General features: G+C 48.3%; 1 protein-coding gene across 5 annotated transcripts in view; it reads right to left on the bottom strand.

The window, feature by feature from the left end:
* MEI1 (meiotic double-stranded break formation protein 1) overlaps positions 1-20958 on the bottom strand; it is a 237512-nt gene that overhangs the window by 40067 nt on the left and 176487 nt on the right. For all 5 annotated transcript variants that reach the window (XR_014454370.1, XM_083156559.1, XM_083156560.1 and 2 more), the window contains one exon: positions 3182-3354. Coding sequence is in view for 4 of the 5 variants with exons in the window: in XM_083156559.1 (XP_083012685.1) it covers positions 3182-3354 (173 nt within the window). In the remaining variant the exon portion in view is untranslated. The remainder of the gene's footprint in view (positions 1-3181; positions 3355-20958) is intronic.

Raw genomic sequence — 20958 nt, 5'->3', positions numbered from 1 at the left:
GATGACCACAGCAGAGACATTTAATATGCTTTTCCAAAGTGTGCTTGAAAAATGATGGAATCTGTTTGGTTGCTATAGAGAAAGTCACCTTTTATATTGTTAATAAATGATTTTCATGAATGTAAAAAAACAACAACAAGATAGATAGATAGATAGAGATTGATAGATAGATCTATAGCAGGGGTGGGGAACCTTTTTTCTACCGAGGGCCATTTGGAAAATTTGAAAACCCTTCGGGGGCCATATAAAAATTATTAATTATCGGCATATACGCGTGGGCATTATACACAGGGCAGCGGCATATACATGTGGGCATTATACACAGAGCAGCGGCATATACATGTGGGCATTATACACACAGGGCAGCGGCATATACATGTGGGCATTATACACAGGGCAGCAGCATATACATGTGGGCATAATACACACGGGCAGCGGCATATACATGTGGGCATTATACACAGGGCAGCGGCATATACCTGTGGGCATTATACACAGGGCAACAGCATATACATGTGGGCATAATACACACGGGCAGCGGCATATACATGTGGGCATTATACACAGGGCAGTGGCATATACATGTGGGCATTATACACAGGGCAGCGGCATATACATGTGGGCATTATACACACGGGCAGCGGCATATACATGTGGGCATTATACACAGGGCAGCGGCATATACATGTGGGCATAATACACAGGGCAGCGGCATATACATGTGGGCAGACACACCATAAAAAGTGACAGTGTGGAGGAAGGGGAGGTGTCACCCCCAAACAGGTTAATGTGATTATGTCTGATTATGATAATCTATTAATCAGACATAATCACATTAACCTGTTTGGGGGTGAAACCAGGGGTAAATGACAACCCCTGGATGTGTCAGTCACTGGGGAAGGGAGGGTGAGAGAAGCAGCATTTACCTTTACAAGTTTACACTGACTTAGCTGCGGCACCACAGCGTGATGGCTGCTGCTGCTGTACTCTGACCTCCGATGCTCCCGCCCATGCAGTGCAATGCATGGCGGGCGCATCCCAAACCTCGCGAGTCCCCCTCCCTACCGCCCGCATCACGCCCGCCAATCACTGCCGGCGACACACCTCCACAGCCACTGTGATTGGCGGGTGCGTCTTCTGCACATCTCCCCCGGCTATATTACCGATTAATCAGCCGCCCGCCTGCCTATATTACTGATGTATCAGCCGCCCGCCTATATTACATACCAGCCACCGGGGATGGCTGCTGCCGCCGGGGAGATGTGCAGAAGACGCTCCCGCCAATCACAGTGGCTGTGGAGGTGATGCGCCAGCAGTGATTGGCGGGCGCGTCTTATGCACATCTCCCCGGCGGCAGCAGCCATCCCTGGCGGCTGGTATGTAATATAGGCGGGCGGGCGGCTGATACTTCAGTAATATAGGCGGGCGGGCGGCTGATTAATCGGTAATATAGCCGGGCGGGCGGCTGATTAATCGGTAATATAGCCGGGCGGGTGGCTGTTTAAAAAGTAATATAGGTGGGCGGGCCGGACATACAGGGTGCGGGGGCCGTATCCGGCCCGCGGGCCGGTGGTTCCCCACCCCTGATCTATAGAGATAGATAGATAGATACATAGATCTATAGAGATACATAGATCTATAGAGATACATAGATCTATAGAGATACATAGATCTATAGAGATACATAGATCTATAGATAGATAGATAGATAGATAGATAGATAGATATGGAGAATAATTAAGTATTAAGAGGCAGGGCAGAAAAAAATGTACTTACAGGGCATGACTCGGAGGCAGCCAGTTTCAGGAGCTCCTCTGGCTCCAGCCTGCACTTCATCTTCCCCTGTCACATGCCGCGCGTCCTTGCACGTGACCTGACCTTCTGACCTTCCCCTCTCGTGTCTCAAGAGCTGTGCTCTGCAGCAGACACAGTTTCTCTGCAGACGCTCCGCAGCTGGATGCCAGACTGCAGATCTGCACACAGTGAGAGTGACACAGGCTGCCGCTGCTGACCCGCACCCCCGCTAAACCGCTGCCTTAAAAAAAAGTTTTTTTTTTTTTTTAAAGTGTGTCTTTGTGTCCCCTGGCCCGGGCCCCCCTGATAGGCCCGGGCCCAGGTAAAATGTACCCTCCCACCCTCCCTCTCGGCGGCCCTGCTCATATGTATAGAGAAGCCAGATGAGGAATATTTATATTTGGCTGTTTCAAAAAGGAAATGTTTGTGAATATTGTCTTCAATAGCCACCATATTAGGGACTAGAGAGGATTTTCATAATTGCGCAATGGCGGCCTTAGTGCCAAATAAAATATGTCTTAGGAGATAAATATATCCAGGTGAGAGACTCTCAGGGTAATAATGAAAAAGTGCCACAAGAGGGTCAGCAGGAACCTCCAGACTCAATACCCTGCTAACACCCCAGTCCACAGGAGCAGCAACAAGGGGCATGGCCCAAATATGTGATATCTATTTCCTATACAGCACATCCACAGTTCCTCCAGCAAAATTGTAATACAAAAGGCCATATCTTGCGCTCCAGAGTTAAATAGGCCTTCTGACACAGCTTGTAGAACATCTTAGAATGATTAATGCACTCAGATATTTTAAAACATGAATAAGTAATAAAGTACTACACATTTTTTAAAATCTATTGCTTAGAAGGGCCCTTCTGAGAGATACCTTTTCAAAAATTGTGTATTGTGTACAGGGCTTAAGCCTCTAATACTCTTTCACAAACAAATCCCGGGTCTCATCCAAAATATTGAACATGGTTTCATATTGTGTTGACACCTCTTTCACACTCTGGCAAGGACCTGGGACAAACCCAAGTCATCTGTCGATTTAAATAGGCTTGACTTGGGTTATGTCACCTGGATCTGTGACCTTGGTCATGAAAAGGATTTTTTGCAGGTCCACTCCTTGGTGTGAAAGGGCAATTAAAATGAGCTGATAGACCTCCATTTAACATCACCCATGTACAGTAACTTGTGAATATCCTTTCAGACCACAGTGTATCAGGCTCAGACCCAGGAAAAACACTGGTCATGACAAGAGTCGGGGGCAAATAATCCAGGTCACATATAACCTGGGTAGGCCATTTCAAACAAACACACAACCTCTGTTTTTGCCTGGTCCTCAATTGGTGTTAAAAGAATATAACATTAACACTAATTTTGTTGCTGACCTGCAAGTTGTAGCACTGTTGGAAACAAATCAGTGTGGAAGTTATTTGCCAAGCAAAGCTGCAGAGAGTCTCACACAATTCGTTGGGAGAGGTCTTCACTCCATCCAATGTTTTTTCTAGTATATTCTCTAACAGCTCAATCAGAGAGTTGTTAGATAGAAGCACTTGTGTTGCTAGAAAATATACAGTATAAATGCCAAAAGAAGATAAAAATATAAAATATTGTAATTACTATAAAAGGACAAGAATAGTAAATGTGGTACTTGTTTCCTAGAACGGCCACAATCGGGAGCAATCGTGTACCTTAACTTAAGGTACACGATTAACGCGATGGACCCGATTTCCTTTGAAATCAGGTACATTTTGCCGGCAAAGGCAAAATCGGGTCCATCGCGTCGGTCGCGTGCATTAACATGGCACGTGACGCGATCGACGTGATCGACCCGATTTTGCCATAGGGTTCAATGTTAAAATATTTAACATTTTTAACATTGTAATCGCGTCGGTCTTGTGCCATTATAATGGCACAAGATGCGATGGACGTGATTAAGCACATTTTACATAGCAAAAAATGGGCCATTTCTCATTGTATATGGCCCCCCCCCCATTTCGTACGTCACCCCACGATTGACGCCAACCCGAAGCGTGGTGAGCGTAGCGAGCCCGCGAGGGGCGGCGGTCCGCATCCTCCGACCTTTTCATACCCCTACTATCCACGTCGGCGTGGATAGGGAATATAAAGTGTGGCGAGCCACCGAGCCTGAAGCGTGGTGAGCGCAGCGAGCCCCGCGAGGGGACGCGTATACCTGTGAAGTTATGCGCGTCCACTTTATATTCTCAACTCCACGCCGACGTGGATAGTAGGGGTATGAAAAGGTCGGAGGACGCGTACCGCTACGCTCGCCACGCTTCGGGTTGGCGTCAATCGTGGGGTTAAAATTGGGGTCTGGGGACAATTTTACATTGAATCCAATGTAAAATAGGGTCCCAGGGACCCTATTCACATTTCAATCAATGTAAAAATCCGGTTTATCGCGTCGGTCGCATCACGTGTGATTTGGTCGCATGCGATGCGACCGACGCGATTTTTCCAACCCGATCAACATCGGTGTGGCCGTTCTAGGAAACATGTACCGTAAATGTTTATTCATACTGAATAAACATGCTAGCTGATATAATGAACCATATAGTATTTGTCAGTTTGTTCTTGACAGACCATAAAATTAAATGGTATCTGGATGGCTGATAGACAATGTCGACATTCACAAGGCTGACAAGGACAAATTTGCCATATGCAAAAGGTCAAGATGGAAAAGGTCAACACATGAAAAGGTTGACATGACTTTTGAGGGTTTTCTCTTAAAATTTTTGGAACTTTTTTATATTTTACCATCCACATGGACTCTGGGAACGGTAAAGTATGCCAAGCACTGTGGCAGTGAAGCATGAGAAGTGGTACAATATTTGGGGGTCCACGCACTCAGGTGTTTTCCACATTGACCAAAAAAAACCCACCTAATTTCGACCCTTTCAGAAAAAAGTATATTTTGCAATGATTTGATATCTAAATATCTAAAAAGTGCAAACATATTACAAATTATAAATTACAAAGGGCCTTTGAAAATGTAAAAATCATAGAATTTGTTATCTGGAAACCTGTCTTATCAAAGCTATATAAGAAGAGGTCACCAAAACCCTTTTTGCATAATAGTTCTTGTTTAATTTATTTTATTTTCCTATAATCAGATCTTTTCGGTAGACCACAACATTTGTGACCAAGCTGCCCTTTCTCAGCAAAAATGTTTTTTTTTTTTTTTTTTTAATTACATTTTTATTGAAGTTATATTTGAAACACAAGACACATAGAAAAACAAAAGTATCAATAACATTAAAGAAAACTAACAATACAAATAAAATAGAATAATATATACAAAAACACAAAAAGAAGTAAATGTACATCGATCACATGTAGAATATGTCAGGTAGGTCAGGAAATATCAGGAAATCTACATACCCAGTGATGAACAAAACAGACAATGGGCACTCTATTGATATAAAGTTACATTAGTGATTGACGGTCGTGTGATATTGCTAGGCGAGTTCAATACTGATAAATCTATAGAGATGTTGCGGCCATACGGATACCCTTCCTTTTCCCTGTATTCAGTCCATCTGAACCATTTGATGTGGATTGAAGAGGCTTTAGAGGAATAAGCTACATCAAATGTTTTGAATAGAAAATGCCTATGTATCTTATTTTCAATCATTTGAATAATAGGAAGATCTGGGGACTTCCAAAGTTGGGCGATGAAAACCTTAGCAGCTAACAGAATATGATCGAGGAGGTATCTATTGCCAGCTGGTAACATGCCTGGATAGCAGTGAAAGAGTGCAATGAGGGGGTTCATAGGCATGGGTTGATGAAGTACTATAAGATGAAAAACTTCTCTCCATAAGGAGCTCAGGGCCGGACAGGACCAGAAGACGTGCAAAATAGACCCCATCCCACCACATTGCCTTCAGCATAGCGAGGAGACAGAAGGCCAAAACTTATGGAGATGATCTGGTGTAAGATATGCCCTATGAACCAGCTTAAAATACATCTGCGAATGATTAACACGCTTTGAAACAGGAGCGAAAAAATGAATTTCCACACCTCTTCTGAGAATGGAATGCGTTTGGCAAATCTCTTTGCCACTGATGCTGAGAAGGGAACTTCTTATTTGAGCTTATAGAAATCAAATGTTTATACCAGCGAGAGATACCTCCTTTTGCGGTTGTAGAATCAAAGAATGACAGTAAGACCTTAGGTATACAAAGCTTAATCAAGGATTTAGGGAGGATACTGCTAAGCCAATGTCTCATCTGTAAAAATTTGTATTTGTAAATTTGTCTCGCTACGGGACCTGATACTGCTGTTGAAGTTGGGAAAAAGGCACCACGATTCCGTCCGAGAGGATATCTTGTACCGACACTAAACATAGAGGAACCCAGGAATCTACATTTAAGTCAGGGATTGGGGCCGCTATGGACGTTAGTGTAAATTGTGGGGAGGGTAGACATATGTCTGTATCAATAGAGACTAACCCTTGCCATACCATAAGAGTGTGCGGATCGCTCTACAGGATGAGGTCTGGGAAAGGGTAGTTGCTGGTGGTAATCCAAATAAATCCGGGAGGAGGAGGGGGAACATTAGAGCCTGTTCTATCGCAGCCCAGGGTTTGTTAATGTCTGTCGAGAACCAATCTCTACCAAAAAATGTTTTAGGTCATTCGCTAAGTGTGTAATGAACTTGATATTGCTGCAGGTTCTAAACTGCTCTCCCTCTGCTTCAATCTCACAGCCCCTCCGGCTCCTGTGAACATTCTCTTGACCCAGAGGTTTTTAAACTTGGTCCTCAAGGCACCGAAATAGTACAGTTGTTAAGAATATCTATGCTCTATTACAGGATTTAATTAGTGTTTCATTTAATTTAAAGTAACTTCTGTGCTCAATCATGGAAAACCTCAGAATCTGGACTGTAGAGGGGCATGGCTTGACAAGCAGCTGGTACCAACAAGCTACAGCGTCTACTTCAAACTTCTCCCACTGCCTTACTCGGGTCCCCTGGTGACCCCTGCTTGTCTCTCCCTTGTCCGCACTTCCCCTCTGCACCAGGTGTGCCTGTCCTCAGAGCCAGGAGAGGCCCCCTGCTTCTCTGGAGGTTGAGGCTTATGCACCATTCTGGTACATGGGTCCGGATTTCCAGAAGTACCTGGCAGGCGCCCATGTGTTTCGATCCTTCTGCAAGCCCTCCTCTCTCTCCTGCCTGCCATTGTGTTGAGGATATGGGGATCTGTTGCCTGGGATCTGTGCAGTGGCGTAACTAATAATTCTGTGCCCCCCCGCCGAAAATGCAGGGGGGCGCCCCCCCTAGGGTAGACAAATCCCCCCGCCCGCCACCCTGTGCGGCCGTTACCTCAGCCACGCATGTGCTGCCAGTGTAGGGGAGCCGGGGAGCGAGGAGGGGAGCCGGGGTGCGGGGGCAGGGGCAAACGCAGGATTTTCAGAAGGGGGTTTCCAGAGGGGCGGAGCAAAGCACGGAGATGGACACTTAGGTGACCCAGTATATGCCGGGTCAGTTAAAGTATTATAGATAGACCAAATGTATATAAATAATAATAATAAAATATATATACATATATATATATATATATATATATATATATACCAACGATAGTAAAGAAGTCACTCTAAGATTTTTAAACTGCACGGTGGCAGTAATCAATGAAGAGGCAAATAGACACAAGAGTAGTGCAAATCGACGTTTCGGGCGGGTAGCCCTTTATCAAGACATAACAAGGTGAATCAAAAGTACTTATATTACTTTAAAATGTAAGTACTTTTGATTCACCTTGTTATGTCTTGATAAAGGGCTACCCGCCCGAAACGTCGATTTGCACTACTCTTGTGTCTATTTGCCTCTTCATTGATTACTGCCGCCGTGCAGTTTAAAAATCTTAGAGTGACTTCTTTACTATCGTTGGTACATTTCCCTCTTGGGACTGAAGAGCACCTAAGTTATTGCATAATTACTGCTGGAGTGCCGGGACCCCTACCCTGCAAATTTCCTGTCCGTCGCTGAGGACGAACAGAAAACCAAGGCACCGCAAACCCTGACTACGATTCTTAACCATCCAGATCCCTAGACATCACCCCCTTCTTCACGTCTTCACCTTCCCCTCTTCTAACACCATCCCGGCTTATCACGCAACGGGACATGACCACGGAGAACAGCACCCCAGGCTTCAAGGAGATCACCCTCATTCCGGGTGCTACTCTGGTACTGACCGACTCCGATGCGGAAGGCATCCTATTCAAAGAAAGGTTCACTGACAAAGAAAGCGCTCCCCCAGTGGAACATCTTATCTCGCAACTCACTAAACTCAAAAAGCGTGAGATCGATTTTTTCCTCCACGGGGTCACCCTGTCGGAATATTACAGAGACAAAAAAATCCCTCGGGGCTTCCGAGTGAAAAACGTCCCTACGATAGGGCGACACAACCCCGAATTTTGTCGCAAGTGGACTTCGGTCCTGAACAAATGTTCTCAAGACCTCATCCTGTTGGTAATAGAGGAGTCAAAAAGAGAACTCGACGACACTAAGCTTAAAATCGACACATTTGAGTCTACACATCTCCCCTCCATCCGTGCAGACAAATCCCAAGATTGGTTGAAACAGCTGAACCTCCAAATTGATAAATATCATTCGGATTTAATCGCATTTAAGAGAACCAAATTCTAGACTGTTAACCGGGACTACGCTGAGTTCAAAGTCTACAGCTGGGCGTACGGGAGAGGGCAACAAGATCGCAGATTCCCGAACAGACGTCGACGCCAGCCGAGGTTCGACACGGATCAATCTAGTGAACAATCATCTAGCGAAACAGACCGCAGAAGGAACAACGCAAGGAGACCCCCTTTAGGGGTGACTACCCGGGCCAGAGGGCCCCCCCCAGAGGACGACCCACCCGCCGTGGTGGCCAGTGGCTCAGAAAATCCAAAAAAGAAATCGGGAAAGAGGACATAGGGGGTTATTCTAATCCACTCTTTCTGACAAAATCCTTCTTAGATGGACAAAACCATGTGCACTGCAGGGGGGGCAGATGTAACATGTGCAGAGAGAATTAGATTTGGGTGAGTTATTTTGTTTCTGTGCAGGGTTAATACTGACTGCTTTATTTTTACACTGCAATATAGATCTCACTTTGAAGTAAAACCCCACCCAAATCCAATTATCTCTGCACAAGTAACATCTGCCCCACCTGCAGTGCACATGGTTTTGCCCATCTAAGAAGGATTTTGTCAGAAAGAGTGGATTAGAATAAGGCCCATAGTCTTTAATCTTTCTCACAGAGTATTGACGGCCACCGAAAGGACAGTCCTCAACAAAGGCCTCTCCTTTGTTCCCACACACTCCTCCGTGTCGACCTCTACAAACTGGGCCGTAAGCTAAGACTACGTGAATACTTCAAAGACAAGTCCTCTTCCGCCACAGCCATGACCCCTCTTCACAAACCCAGTACTTTCGACCCAGCCTCCACCAACTTATCCATTAAAAGTTTCCTGGGACACATGGACCGCAAGATTACAGAGATCCATAACCAGCCGTGCAAACTTCCGAGCAACACCTCGAAAATTGAGCAATCGGCTCTAGAAGCGCTGGGCAGTTATAATGACATTGTGATCAGATCTGCGGACAAAGGGGGTGCAATAGTGGTACAAGACCTGTCTGCCTATAAACTCGAGGTATACCGCCAATTGAACGATGGCTACACATATCGCAAGCTTCCGAACGATCCCACCGCAGTTTTCAAACGGAAATTCGATCAGTTCTTGGACGAGGCTGTCACAGACAATCTGATTCTTGACAGCATACGCAACATACTCATCACAGACTTCCCCAAGGTTCCTGTCCTTTACACTTTACCCAAAATTCACAAAGACCCCGTGAACCCGCCAGGACGGCCCATCATTGCGGCCTGAGATTCACTCTACTACACCGCTGCGCAGTTTCTAGATCTCTTCCTCCAACCGATTGTCCAAAAACAACGAACCTATCTAAAAGACACCACAGCCTTGCTTAATCTGCTTCGAGACATATCTCCACTACCCAACAGATGGCTTCTTTGCACCATTGACGTCATATCCCTGTACACCAGCATCCCACTACAAAGGGGGATTGCAGCCGTCAGAAGGGCCGTGCACAACAGCGGAATCTACACCGGTCCAGACATTGATTTTTTTATCAATCTCCTCGATTAAGCTCTATCGAACAATTACTTTCTTTTTGATAGCCAATACTTCATCCAGCTGACAGGGGTCGCGATGGGATCATGCGTGGCCCCCAGCCTTGCTAACATCTTTATGTCAGAGCTTGAGAATGACCTCTTCTTTGCACAACCCGAGACAGCCAGCAAAATCAAGTTATATTATCGCTACATTGATGATATCATTGTACTATGGGATGGCTCACAAGCAGATTTTGACAATTGCATGGAAAACATAAACGGCAAAGACCCGGACATCAAATTTACATCGAATTCCAGCTTTGACCACATCAATTTCTTGGATGTCATCATCACCCTGGCTACTGACCTACGTTTGGTCACGTCTGTGTACCACAAACCAACAGACAGAAACACTGCACTGCTGGACAGCAGCTTCCACCCCCCCTCATCCAAATGGACCCTCCCATACTCTCAATTCCTGAGAGCTAGGAGAATCTGCTCAGAGGATACCAGCGCCTCCACAGAAATAGAAATCATGATCAAGAAATTTGCAGCAAGGGGATATCCACTCAAGCTGTTAAACAACACCAAAAACAGAGTGATGGCCCTAAACAGAGATGAGCTACTACATCCTAAAGGCACAGTTGAACAACCTGACCGAATGATCTGGCCACAAAGCTACTCTACAGCTAGTACAGATCTGGTCAAAACGGCCAAACAATTCTGGCCCCATATCACCATGGATCCACATCTCACCTGCCTCAAAAATTCCACCTTAATGCCAGCATACAGACGCAGCAAGAATATAAAAGAGATGGTGGTCCATAACGATATCTCCAATTTGAGAGAAACGCCCCCCCCCCCCCCAACATTCCTCACACGCAAGAACAGAAACTTCCGATGCCTCAAATGTGTGACCTGCGGCGGGCTAGAGATAGGAGACACTTTTCTACACCCCAGGACGGGAGCAAAGATACGCATCAAGTACCCCCTCACCTGCAGCAGCACACACGTGGTGTACTACATCAAATGCCCGTGTGGACACTTGTATGTCGGCAAAACGATCCGACAATTCAAGGAACGGATAGCCCTACACAAGTCAAGTATCAGAGCCGCCCTCAGCTCCAAGGGATCAGAACAACCACATCCCCCCCCAATAGTAGAGGGGGAGACAGGGGCAAAGCCCTCCTCAAACTGGAGGCTAGATGGATCCACAAGTTGGACACCGTCCAACCCAACCGTTTGAATGAAACCCTCCCCATGTCTTGCTTCTTGTAAATATGGACACCACTCCCTACCAAGAGCTGGCACAACACCAGTCCGTTGGTTACACACTGCATGTTCCCAGAGCCTTTCAAACCCACTACCGCAGGATGCATGGAAGTATCCTGCCAAGTTGCCAGACCCTGCAGCATCCGGCATAGGACCCAGCGAATACCCTCCACCGTAACATGGACTCATCTACTACACCCTCAGTGGACCGCTGGACACTCTTTACGCCCCTGAAGCCACCGCTTCTACCTCCCTACCCCTAGTGGGTTACTCCCCCCCCCTCCCCCTTTTTTTTGCCGTCCGGTCCCCCCCCCTCCCCCTTTTTTTTGCCGTCCGGTCCCCCCCCCCCCCCGGCACACAAAGCCTTCATGCACAGGGAGAAGTCTGGTACACAGATCTTCAACATCCTGCACAGACGTCTGTGCACCCCACAAGACTTTTGCAGAGACTGTCTCAGCATCTCGGGGCACACGCACATGATGCCCACCTACCCAAGCCAACCCTGGAGCACCACAATGACTTATAGAGCTGGCACAGTACCTTGAAGACTGCCACCACTACATTTAACTCCGGCTTCTGAGACTCTTTACTAGCATTGACTCGCTGCTCATATGCAAATACTGTGCACCTTATTGTCTGCTGACACATAGATCATGATCTGTCATTTAACTCCGACCTCTGAGACCCTTGACCAGCATTGTCTCACTGCTTGCATGCTTATACTGTGCACTTTATTGCTTTATGGGTTTTAATTGATGTTGACACATACAGCACGATCTGTCACTTTCTCATCCACATCCCCCCCTGCATGCCAGCACCCCGCCTCAGCTTCGGTCGGGCACCCCCCGCATGCACGGTCCTCCCCTTGTCACCTCCTCAGCACTGGCGACACTGTCAGCAGCCGTTGCCCGCTACACGATTCCCCCCCCCTGCACACAACATCCCGCACACCACTCCACCAGCGCACCGCACGCATCGTGCACCTTAAACATCCCATAACACCCACACTCCATTTCCACACCCATTAACACATAGCACACACCGCCAGCAGTCCGGATGTACAGCCGGCAGGTGGGCGACACACACAATCTACACACACCACACCGGAGCGGACAGATGCCCGCACCGGCTTTCACATTTCAGCACCCTGACCAGTGGCCCCCTCCGTCCTCCACAGCGCACCTAGGGTCTGCACCCGCAGCCCTCCCCGGCACCACACTTCACTCCCCTCCGTCCCCTGCACACCCGCAGTCCACTTCATTACCGGCCGGCACTTTTCAGCACCCGGACCAGCGTTCTTCGCCTCCCACCCCAGCAAGGGTCTGCACTCGCAGCCCTCCCCGGCACTACCCTCCACTCCCTCACGTCCCTTCTTCACCCGCAGTTCACTCCAGGACTGCGGGCAGCATCCCACCCCGCTCTCCTCCGTGGTCACCCGCACTTGCTCACCCTTTTGGGAGTTAATAGGGACACTATTTTCACACTAGATCCTCATGTTTATTTACTATGTTATCACTATGGCAAAACAGGACACGGTGATTGACTCACGCCCCCAGGTGATGGAGGAAACGCCGGTGCAGGAGCGCCGATGACGTCATCAGTTCCCTGCCGAGGGCCAGCACAGGTGGTGGTGGCACAGTGTGATTTGAGTGTTTGACTGCTATAAATGTAAGTACTTTTGATTCACCTTGTTATGTCTTGATAAAGGGCTACCCGCCCGAAACGTCGACTTGCACTACTCTTGTGTCTATTTGCCTCTTCATTGATTACTGCCGCCGTGCAGTTTAAAAATCTTAGAGTGACTTCTTTACTATCGTTGGTACATTTCCCTCTTGGGACTGAAGAGCACCTAAGTTATTGCATAATTACTGCTGTAGTGCCGGGACCCCTACCCTATATATATATATATATATATATATATATACACATACAGGGGCATCAACAGCAGTGTAGACCCCAGGGCATAGCAATGTATTGGGGCCCCTACCGATCCTCCAGCGGTAGGGGTGGGGGAAGCTTTGAGATCCCGCGGGTGTTAGGAGGTATTATATCAACCGCTCAGCATGTAGGGCCTGGATCAGTAATTTCCACTAATTACCCCTTTACTGCACAGATGGTTGGAGATGGGGTGGGAGAAGGGGGCATTGGGCTGAATGAAGGGGCCCTGATACATAACTTCCAGGGTGGTAGAGGATGTTTAATACGCAGAGGAGGGGTGTATAGTGGAGTGGGCTTATTATTCATAATTTTCTGGTGGGAGGACAGCTTGCTTGACTGCAGATATCTCCAGTTCCTGGAAATACATTTCTTAGATTTTAATGGAATTAAAAATCCCACCTACCAAATGGTATTGGGACTAGGGATCAGCGTTTCGTTGGCAGACCAGCTGTGTGGAGCTGGAGCAGTAACCAGCTGCTGGAAGGCTGATATCTCTGGTTCTGGGAACAGTAGAGACAAGCTACTAGTGTCCATCAAAGGGGAGAGTCCCAGCTTTTGGAATATGCCCTCAGAAAAACTCTAAGTCAGACCGAACCTGAAATATCTGACTGGGAAGAGCAATTAACAGGATTGGATGGAGACCACTACTTTGAAGTCAGATATCTCCGGTTCACAGGGGCCGATTTTAAAATTCTTGTAACCTATGGAAAGAGGGGACCCTCAGCTTTCAGCCTATGGCCCTTAGACTCCTGGGGGGGTTTCTGGGTACTCAGAAACCCCCCTGCGTGCGCTACTGCGGGGGTTGTTGTGCGGTGGCAGGGGTGGTTTTACCTCCTGCCGCATCCGACCGTCTGCGCCTGGTCCTGTTCTCCCGGCTGCTGCTGTTACTGAGAAGTGACACTTGGAAATATGGCTACCCCCATACAGCAGACGAAAAACTGTCTGCAGTATGGGGGCAGCCATTTTCCCGAGTGTCTCTTTTTGTATTAGCAGCGCTGCAGCAGTAGTCGGGAGAGCTGGGACCCGGCACAGGCGCTGGCAGCAGAAGGCAGTGAGTAACTAATAATAGTCCCGCGGCGCCCATACCCCCTCAGCGCCTCCCTGCCACCGCGGGGGCTGTGGGGCTATAGTTATTCCACTGGATCTGTGTGGTAGCCCAGGGACCCACGACCGGAAGCATTGGAGACAGGCTGGCGGTGCTCCCCTCCAGGAGTTCCCTGCTTTCAGCAGCTTCTTTCTCCATCCTTTGGCAGCCTCCTAAAACACTGTAGTTGCTGACTTGTCTGCACCCTGCAATTGTTTGACTGAGTTGTTGGTGATTCCTGTGGGAGGTCAGGGTGCTGCCCAATGACATCCCCCCTTTTATTTTATTCTTTTTTTTTCTCTGCCCACTCTGCAAAGTGCCCAAACTATATATATATATATATATATATATATATATATATATATATATGTGCACACACACACACAGTACAGTGGTTTTCCCTGCCACTGTGTTTCAGAAATCCCTTGGTTTTATTTGTTATCCCAGAGCTCTCCCCTGTGTTCAGTCACCATAGCTACACCACACCACAGTGGAAATTTTGTAAGATGGCCATATATGGCCAATCCCCGTAGAGATGGGTATGAATGGGATCGGCTGTGTATAACCGAAAATACAAATAGAGAATGGAACAAATTATTTACTAAACTGTGATATTCTCCTCATTTTTATTTTTGCTGTCGTAGCCATTCATATTCATATTTTTTATGTTTGGCAATCTGTGCAATGCTTCCCTGTGTAAAAATCATAGAAAAGATAAATAATATAACCAGCCCTGGGCTCAATGAACTGGTCCTGGTTTTAGAAATTAAGGGGATTAAAAACATGGGTTGACCCATATTTCTAAAATCAGCACCATGCTCATGGGCCAGTCCTGGTTCCCAAAATATAGGGGACAAAATGAATAAGGGGTCTCTGTATTTTGACAAACAGCACCGAGCCCAAACATCCAGCAGGGTAATGCCACAGCCAGGGGAAACTTTATACAAGCATTAACCCCATGACTGGCTTGGACTCTGGGGGTGTGTGGACCCCCAAATAAAGGGCACCCCCCTCTCAGGATAACCCCAGTCCAGGCTGTCCCCGATGCAGAATTCCCAGCCGTATAAACAGTTCGAACGGGTATGAATGCATGCACTAATGTATTTTTTTCACCTCAATTACTATGTTACCATGTATATTTTTATTATGTTTCACCCCCTCCCAGCCTACAGTAAATTCTCAAAAACACTGTCTCTGCACATTTTAGCCACAGCAAAAACTCTGATTGCTTTAAATGGAAGCAGAGCTCTCCTCCTCTTCTCTCTGTACTCAAGACCCAGATTTGGCATGTTGCAACAATTAAGCAAATAATTTATTATCTCCATGATCAGGGACATGTTGTCACCCAGGTATGGGTCCGCACTTACACAGCGCCTCCATGCTGCCGCGGGGGCTGCAGGGCTATTGTTATTATTGTTTTGTTATTGTTACTCATGCTTCTTCATGAGTGTTACCTTTATATGGTGGAGACTGATGATCTCTCTTTATTTCTTTGATTTTTTTTTTATTAGATGTTTATTGTTTGCCTACCCTTGCAATACTGAATTGTGGTCCTATTCCCTCCTTTTTCTTCCCCCGCCCTCTATACTTTATTCCACCTTCCATTATCCTCCTGTCTCTATTGGTTGACCATTGTAAAATAAAGAATTTGTTGCACACCGCCGTCCGGGAGTCCCTGCACCCGGACAGACAGCAGATGCGGCACCAAGTGACGCGGCGGGGGACGTTGCCGGGCAGCGTCTCAAGCCTCACTCTGAGGCTAGGTGTCGGGGCGTTGCCAGGCAATGTCCCTGAACTTTCGCCTGGCGGCCGGGAGCGCGCGCGCCTGATGTTAGTCAGGCGGCGCGAATTCCAAATAAATAGCCGGCGTCTGCTGGGCACAGACGCCGGTTATAGCTCATTGCACTGCTGCAGTAGCTTTATTCTTTCCGGTCCCCGTGGCATCTTGTCCTCGGTCCTTAGCCTGGCAGATCTGTTCCAGTGTTCCAGTCTCTCCCAGCCTTCCGTGGAAGTTTCCTTCTGAGGTCCTGCTTCTGCCTGAGCCGGCGTCTGCCCACAGCCTCCATCTTCCCGTGGGTCACGTAAGTGCTCCATTGGAGCCTCGGTCTTATCTTGTCTTCTCCCGTGGCCCTCCGTGGCTTTGCCCCTCCGTGGGCTTATTGTTATCCTCTTTCTGTCTTTTGTACCCCTCTTTTCCCTCCGGGATCTTTTCTCTCTTTTTGGGCCTTATTCTGGTTGGTGCGGCCGGGCCGTACGCGTACGTCCCGGGATTTTTTATGATCTGCGCATGCGTACATTCGCTAATGCGCAGGTGCGAACACTCCACAACGCTTATGGACGGGTCTCTACGTGCGAAAAAACCTATACGCGAGTGTACGGGCATTGGGGGCGGCATAGGGGCGTGATGAGGGGAGCGGCCGAAACAATGAGGGAAAATGGGTGTAAATATGGGCGTACACGGGGGTGTGCACCAAAAATGAGCGGTGCTACTACCGCACGATCGACTAAAGCACCGTTCATTTCGGACACAAAACAGGCGGCCACCAACCGCCATCTCAAACCACCCCTACAGATACCGCATGCCAGCGTGCGCCTGGGTTTGCTAATTTACGCTGATTACTACTCAAAACACATACACCTGAATGTAATAACCAATGCTGCAGTCTATTAAGTCCAAACCATGATTTCACTACCTGCAAGCCACACACAGCACTCAAACACATTGGAAGCTTATCTTTCTATACTTCTCTACATTTAAAGGTTTGTTTAATTTAAGGTAAGAATCTTTGTAAGACCTGCTTATATATGCTAAGGTAGGTATTTGTTAAACAGTTAGACACATTCACTACGTGCTTTCATAGACTTTACACAGTAGCACACTCAATCGACACAAGTCGACATGTGTCAACGTGTTCACTCTAATACAAACATAGGTTTTGTATTTATGATACAATAACATAAACCACATCTAACACCTACAAAGGATGTTTCAGCAATGTTTATAGCCCATGGCCACTATTTTGCACATTAATTAATTCAATCAATTAATTAATTTTCATAATTAGAGTTGAAAGGCAAGATTTGCAGGTCCATATATGTGAAGGGTATGTCAGCGTACACGGACGTACGCTCACTCTCACGAGCGGTGACATAAGCTGACTTTTCTATTGAAAACAATAGGGACCCGTCCGCTCAGATAGCCGCAAGAAGTCGGTGGGAAGACGGCCGAGAGACGTCCGTAAACGGTGGTGTACGCTCAATTGTACGCCAGTTGTCGGAGTGTAAGGGCTGGCCCGTCCGTGTACGTTGGCGTACGCTCAATTGTACGCCACTCCCCTTTGCCGATGTTTCTGGCCGTACGTATGCGGCTGAGTTGTGGGTGGACTTAACCCCAACGGCCGCGTACGGAGAGCGTACGTTAATAGCGAACGTACGCACGTTTGGCCGCTACGATCAGAATAACCTCCTTTGTCTTTTTTAGAGTCTTTTAGGCAGGAATTGTCACCTTCCTCCATTTCCCTGTTTTGGGGAGTCGCCGTCCCTGTGGCGTACTTAGCTGGGGACTCCTCCTTGTCAGGTAGTGTCTGCGACTGGGTCGCAATCCCGTTTTGGCCAGGTGCCGGCAGTCAGGGGTCATTTCCCAGTTAGGCCCGGTAGTTAGTCTGTCCTCTTGGGCTACCCCTTGGTGATCGTTTACCCCTTGTCCACACCTAAGACCTAGCTGCATCGGGGTCGGAGCGGGCCTAACTCGCTCCTTCGGACGCGGCGGCCACAGGCGAAGCCTAGCTCTGCAGGGGTTTACCATCTACTTCGGGGACTCAACAGAGTTAGTGTAGGATCCGCTGTGGTCGCCCTAACCGGCGGTCCCGGCTACGGGCTCACGCCTGACTTCCAGCCTACAATAGCCGTCAGTTGCTCCCTGTGCCCTAGCAGGCAGCGTAACATTATAACTGGCCAAAAAGAAACAGGTTATAGCTGGAAGTACTATAACAAACTTTTGTGGGTTATTGTGAGTGTCACGGTCCGTGTGTGTCGCTTACCAGTCCGGGTGGTGCGGCGGGATTTGGTTCAGGTGCGTGGTCTCGGGCGTCTGAGCAGCATGCCAGGAGGACGCGGGCTGTCACCATTATGCGTGGGTGACACTGCCTGCTCTGACTGGTTGACCTGCGCTGGCGCGGAGTGCCCTGTCCCAGCTCCCGGCATTGTCCCCTCACTCTGGTTGCGGTCACCATCGGAGCAGCAGCTGCAATACTTCCGGCCGCCTGTGGGGACTTCACTGACGCAAGGCATACTACCTCTGCCGCAGCGTCTGCGCTGCAGGTGCAATCTTGGTGAAGCCAGCCAATACAATCCGGGCTGAGGTCAGCAGCCTATCAGAGAATCCCAAGGGGGATAAAAGACTCATCTTTGAACCAAGCTGGTGCCAGTTCTTCGCTTGTCAATCCTTAGGGAACACCAGCGTCCTGAGCTCTCCTGACTACCTGTGCACTTTCAGCGTCTTGATCCAAGTGCAATCAGTCTGGATCATCTGTGCACTTCCAGCGTCTTGCTCCAAGTGCAATCAGTCCGGATCACCTGTGCACTTCCAGCGTCTGGCTCTAAGTGCAATCAGCCTCTGATCATCTGTGCACCTCCAGCATACTGCTTCAAGGTGCAATCAAGCCTGCTTACCTGTGTACCTTCTGCCTGGGTGCAATCTGCAAGCAACCTCCTGTGCACCTTCCGTTTTGGTACAACCCCTGCTATCACCTGTGTACCTCCTGCCTGGGTGCAATCTGCAAGCAACCTCCTGTGCACCTTCCGTTCAGGTACAACCCCTGCTATCACCTGTGTACCTCCTGTCTGGGTGCAATCTGCAAGCAACCTCCTGTGCACATTCCGTTTGGGTACAACCTCTGCTATCACCTGTGTATCTTCAGTCCGGGTGCATTCTGCAAACAACCTCCTGTGCACCTTCCGTTTGGATACAAATCACCACCAGTCTCCAGTGTACCTTCCGTCTGGCTGCAGCCTGTCACAGTCTCCTGCACACCCCCTACCTGGGTGCTACCCACTGCAGTCACCTGTGTATCCTGATCTTGCTACGACTGGCTCTGATTCCCGTTCATCATCTGGTCCTTCATCATCTACCCCGTGGCTAACTTCTACACGTCAGTGTCCACCAGCCCCTGGCTCCTCCCCGGTCCCGTATGAGATGGACTTACATCCGTCCCGCTATCCTGCAAGCTACCCCGGTTCCTGGTCGTCTCCCGGGTCCACAGAATTCCCAGGTACTGACAGTGAGAACTTTTTTGAACCATGACTACTACGCCCCAGACCTTTTCCGATCAGATCCAAGGGCTTCAAATGGTGTGGGAATTGTCTTTGAAGGTGGCATCTCAGGAGCAGAGGATGCGGCCCCCAGAGTCAGGGGTTTCGGAACTCAAGATGAACCTGCCAGATCGGTTCTCGGGGGACCGCAAAGCCTTTTATAACTTCCATGAGAGCTGTAAATTATATTTTCGGCTCAGGCCATGGTCCACCCCTTCTGAGGCTCAGCGTATTGGTCTAGTGATTTCCTTACTCCAGGGGGACCCCCAAACATGGGCCTTTGGTCTGCCGCCCGACAGCCCAGCCTTATCCTCGCTGGACAACTTTTTTAGTTCCCTTGGGTTGTTGTATGATGACCCCGACCGGGAAGCGTCAGCAGAGACTCATCTTAGGGTCCTTAAGCAAGGGAAGGACCCAGCAGAGGCCTATTGTACAGAGTTCCGCCGCTGGGCAAATGATTGTGGATGGAACGATCCTGCTTTACGCAGTCAATTCCGCTGTGGTTTGGCTGACGAAATTAAAGATTGCCTTATTCAATACCCAGCACCGAAATCTCTGGACAAATTAATGGAGTTGTCCATTAAAATCGACCGTCGCCTCCAGGAGCGGAGGTCCGAACGAGGGTCCCTTATTTGGGTGGTTCCCTATGTCCCCTGAGGAAAGCGAGGAACCAATGCAATTGGGTGCAGCTCGCATTTCTCCAGAAGAGAGGGCTCGCTGACTCAGTTCAGGCCTTTGCCTATATTGTGGGTGTAAGGGACATATTCTGCGAAACTGTCCCAATAGACCAGTAAAAGGTCGGGCCAAGTGAACGAAGAGAGGGTTCACTTTGGCCTTCAGCTTTTTTCCTCTCTAGACTCATTATTAGTACCAGGGTGAATTTCCTTTCTGGAGGATAATTTTTCTGGGTCCGTGTTTATTGACAGCGGCGCGGCAGGTAACTTTTTGGACTTTGCCGTCGCCCAGAGTTTGGGTATTCCCCAACTCAAGCTTCCCATACCCATTACGTTAAGGGGTTTAGATGGCTGTGTGCTCTCCAACGGCGCCGTCTCATTCCAGACTCCTCCTTTGCGGCTGACCATTGGTCTTTTTCACCAGGAGGAGATCACCTTCCTCTTAACTTCTTGTCCTTCAGTGCCCATTGTGTTGGGCTTTCCCTGGTTGAAAAAACACAATCCCGTCATTGATTGGAGCCTGGGGGAGATTGCTCATTGGAGCTCCAACTGTCAGCAGTATTGTTTCCAAACGTCTCTCCCGTTAACCTCCATCTCTGTTGTAGGGGGTTCCCTCTCCTTAGACGTTTTTTCAAAAGGCAAGGCCGATAGTTTACCTCCACATTACCTCCACATCGTCCGTATGATTGTGCCATCCAATTACTCCAATGCTCCATTACCTAAGAGCAG

Source organism: Crinia signifera, chromosome 8, assembly GCF_055691185.1.
Source record: "Crinia signifera chromosome 8, ASM5569118v1, whole genome shotgun sequence".
Taxonomy (NCBI): domain Eukaryota; kingdom Metazoa; phylum Chordata; class Amphibia; order Anura; family Myobatrachidae; genus Crinia; species Crinia signifera.
Note: the sequence above shows the minus strand (reverse complement) of the source record. Positions and strands in the feature narration are given on the sequence as shown.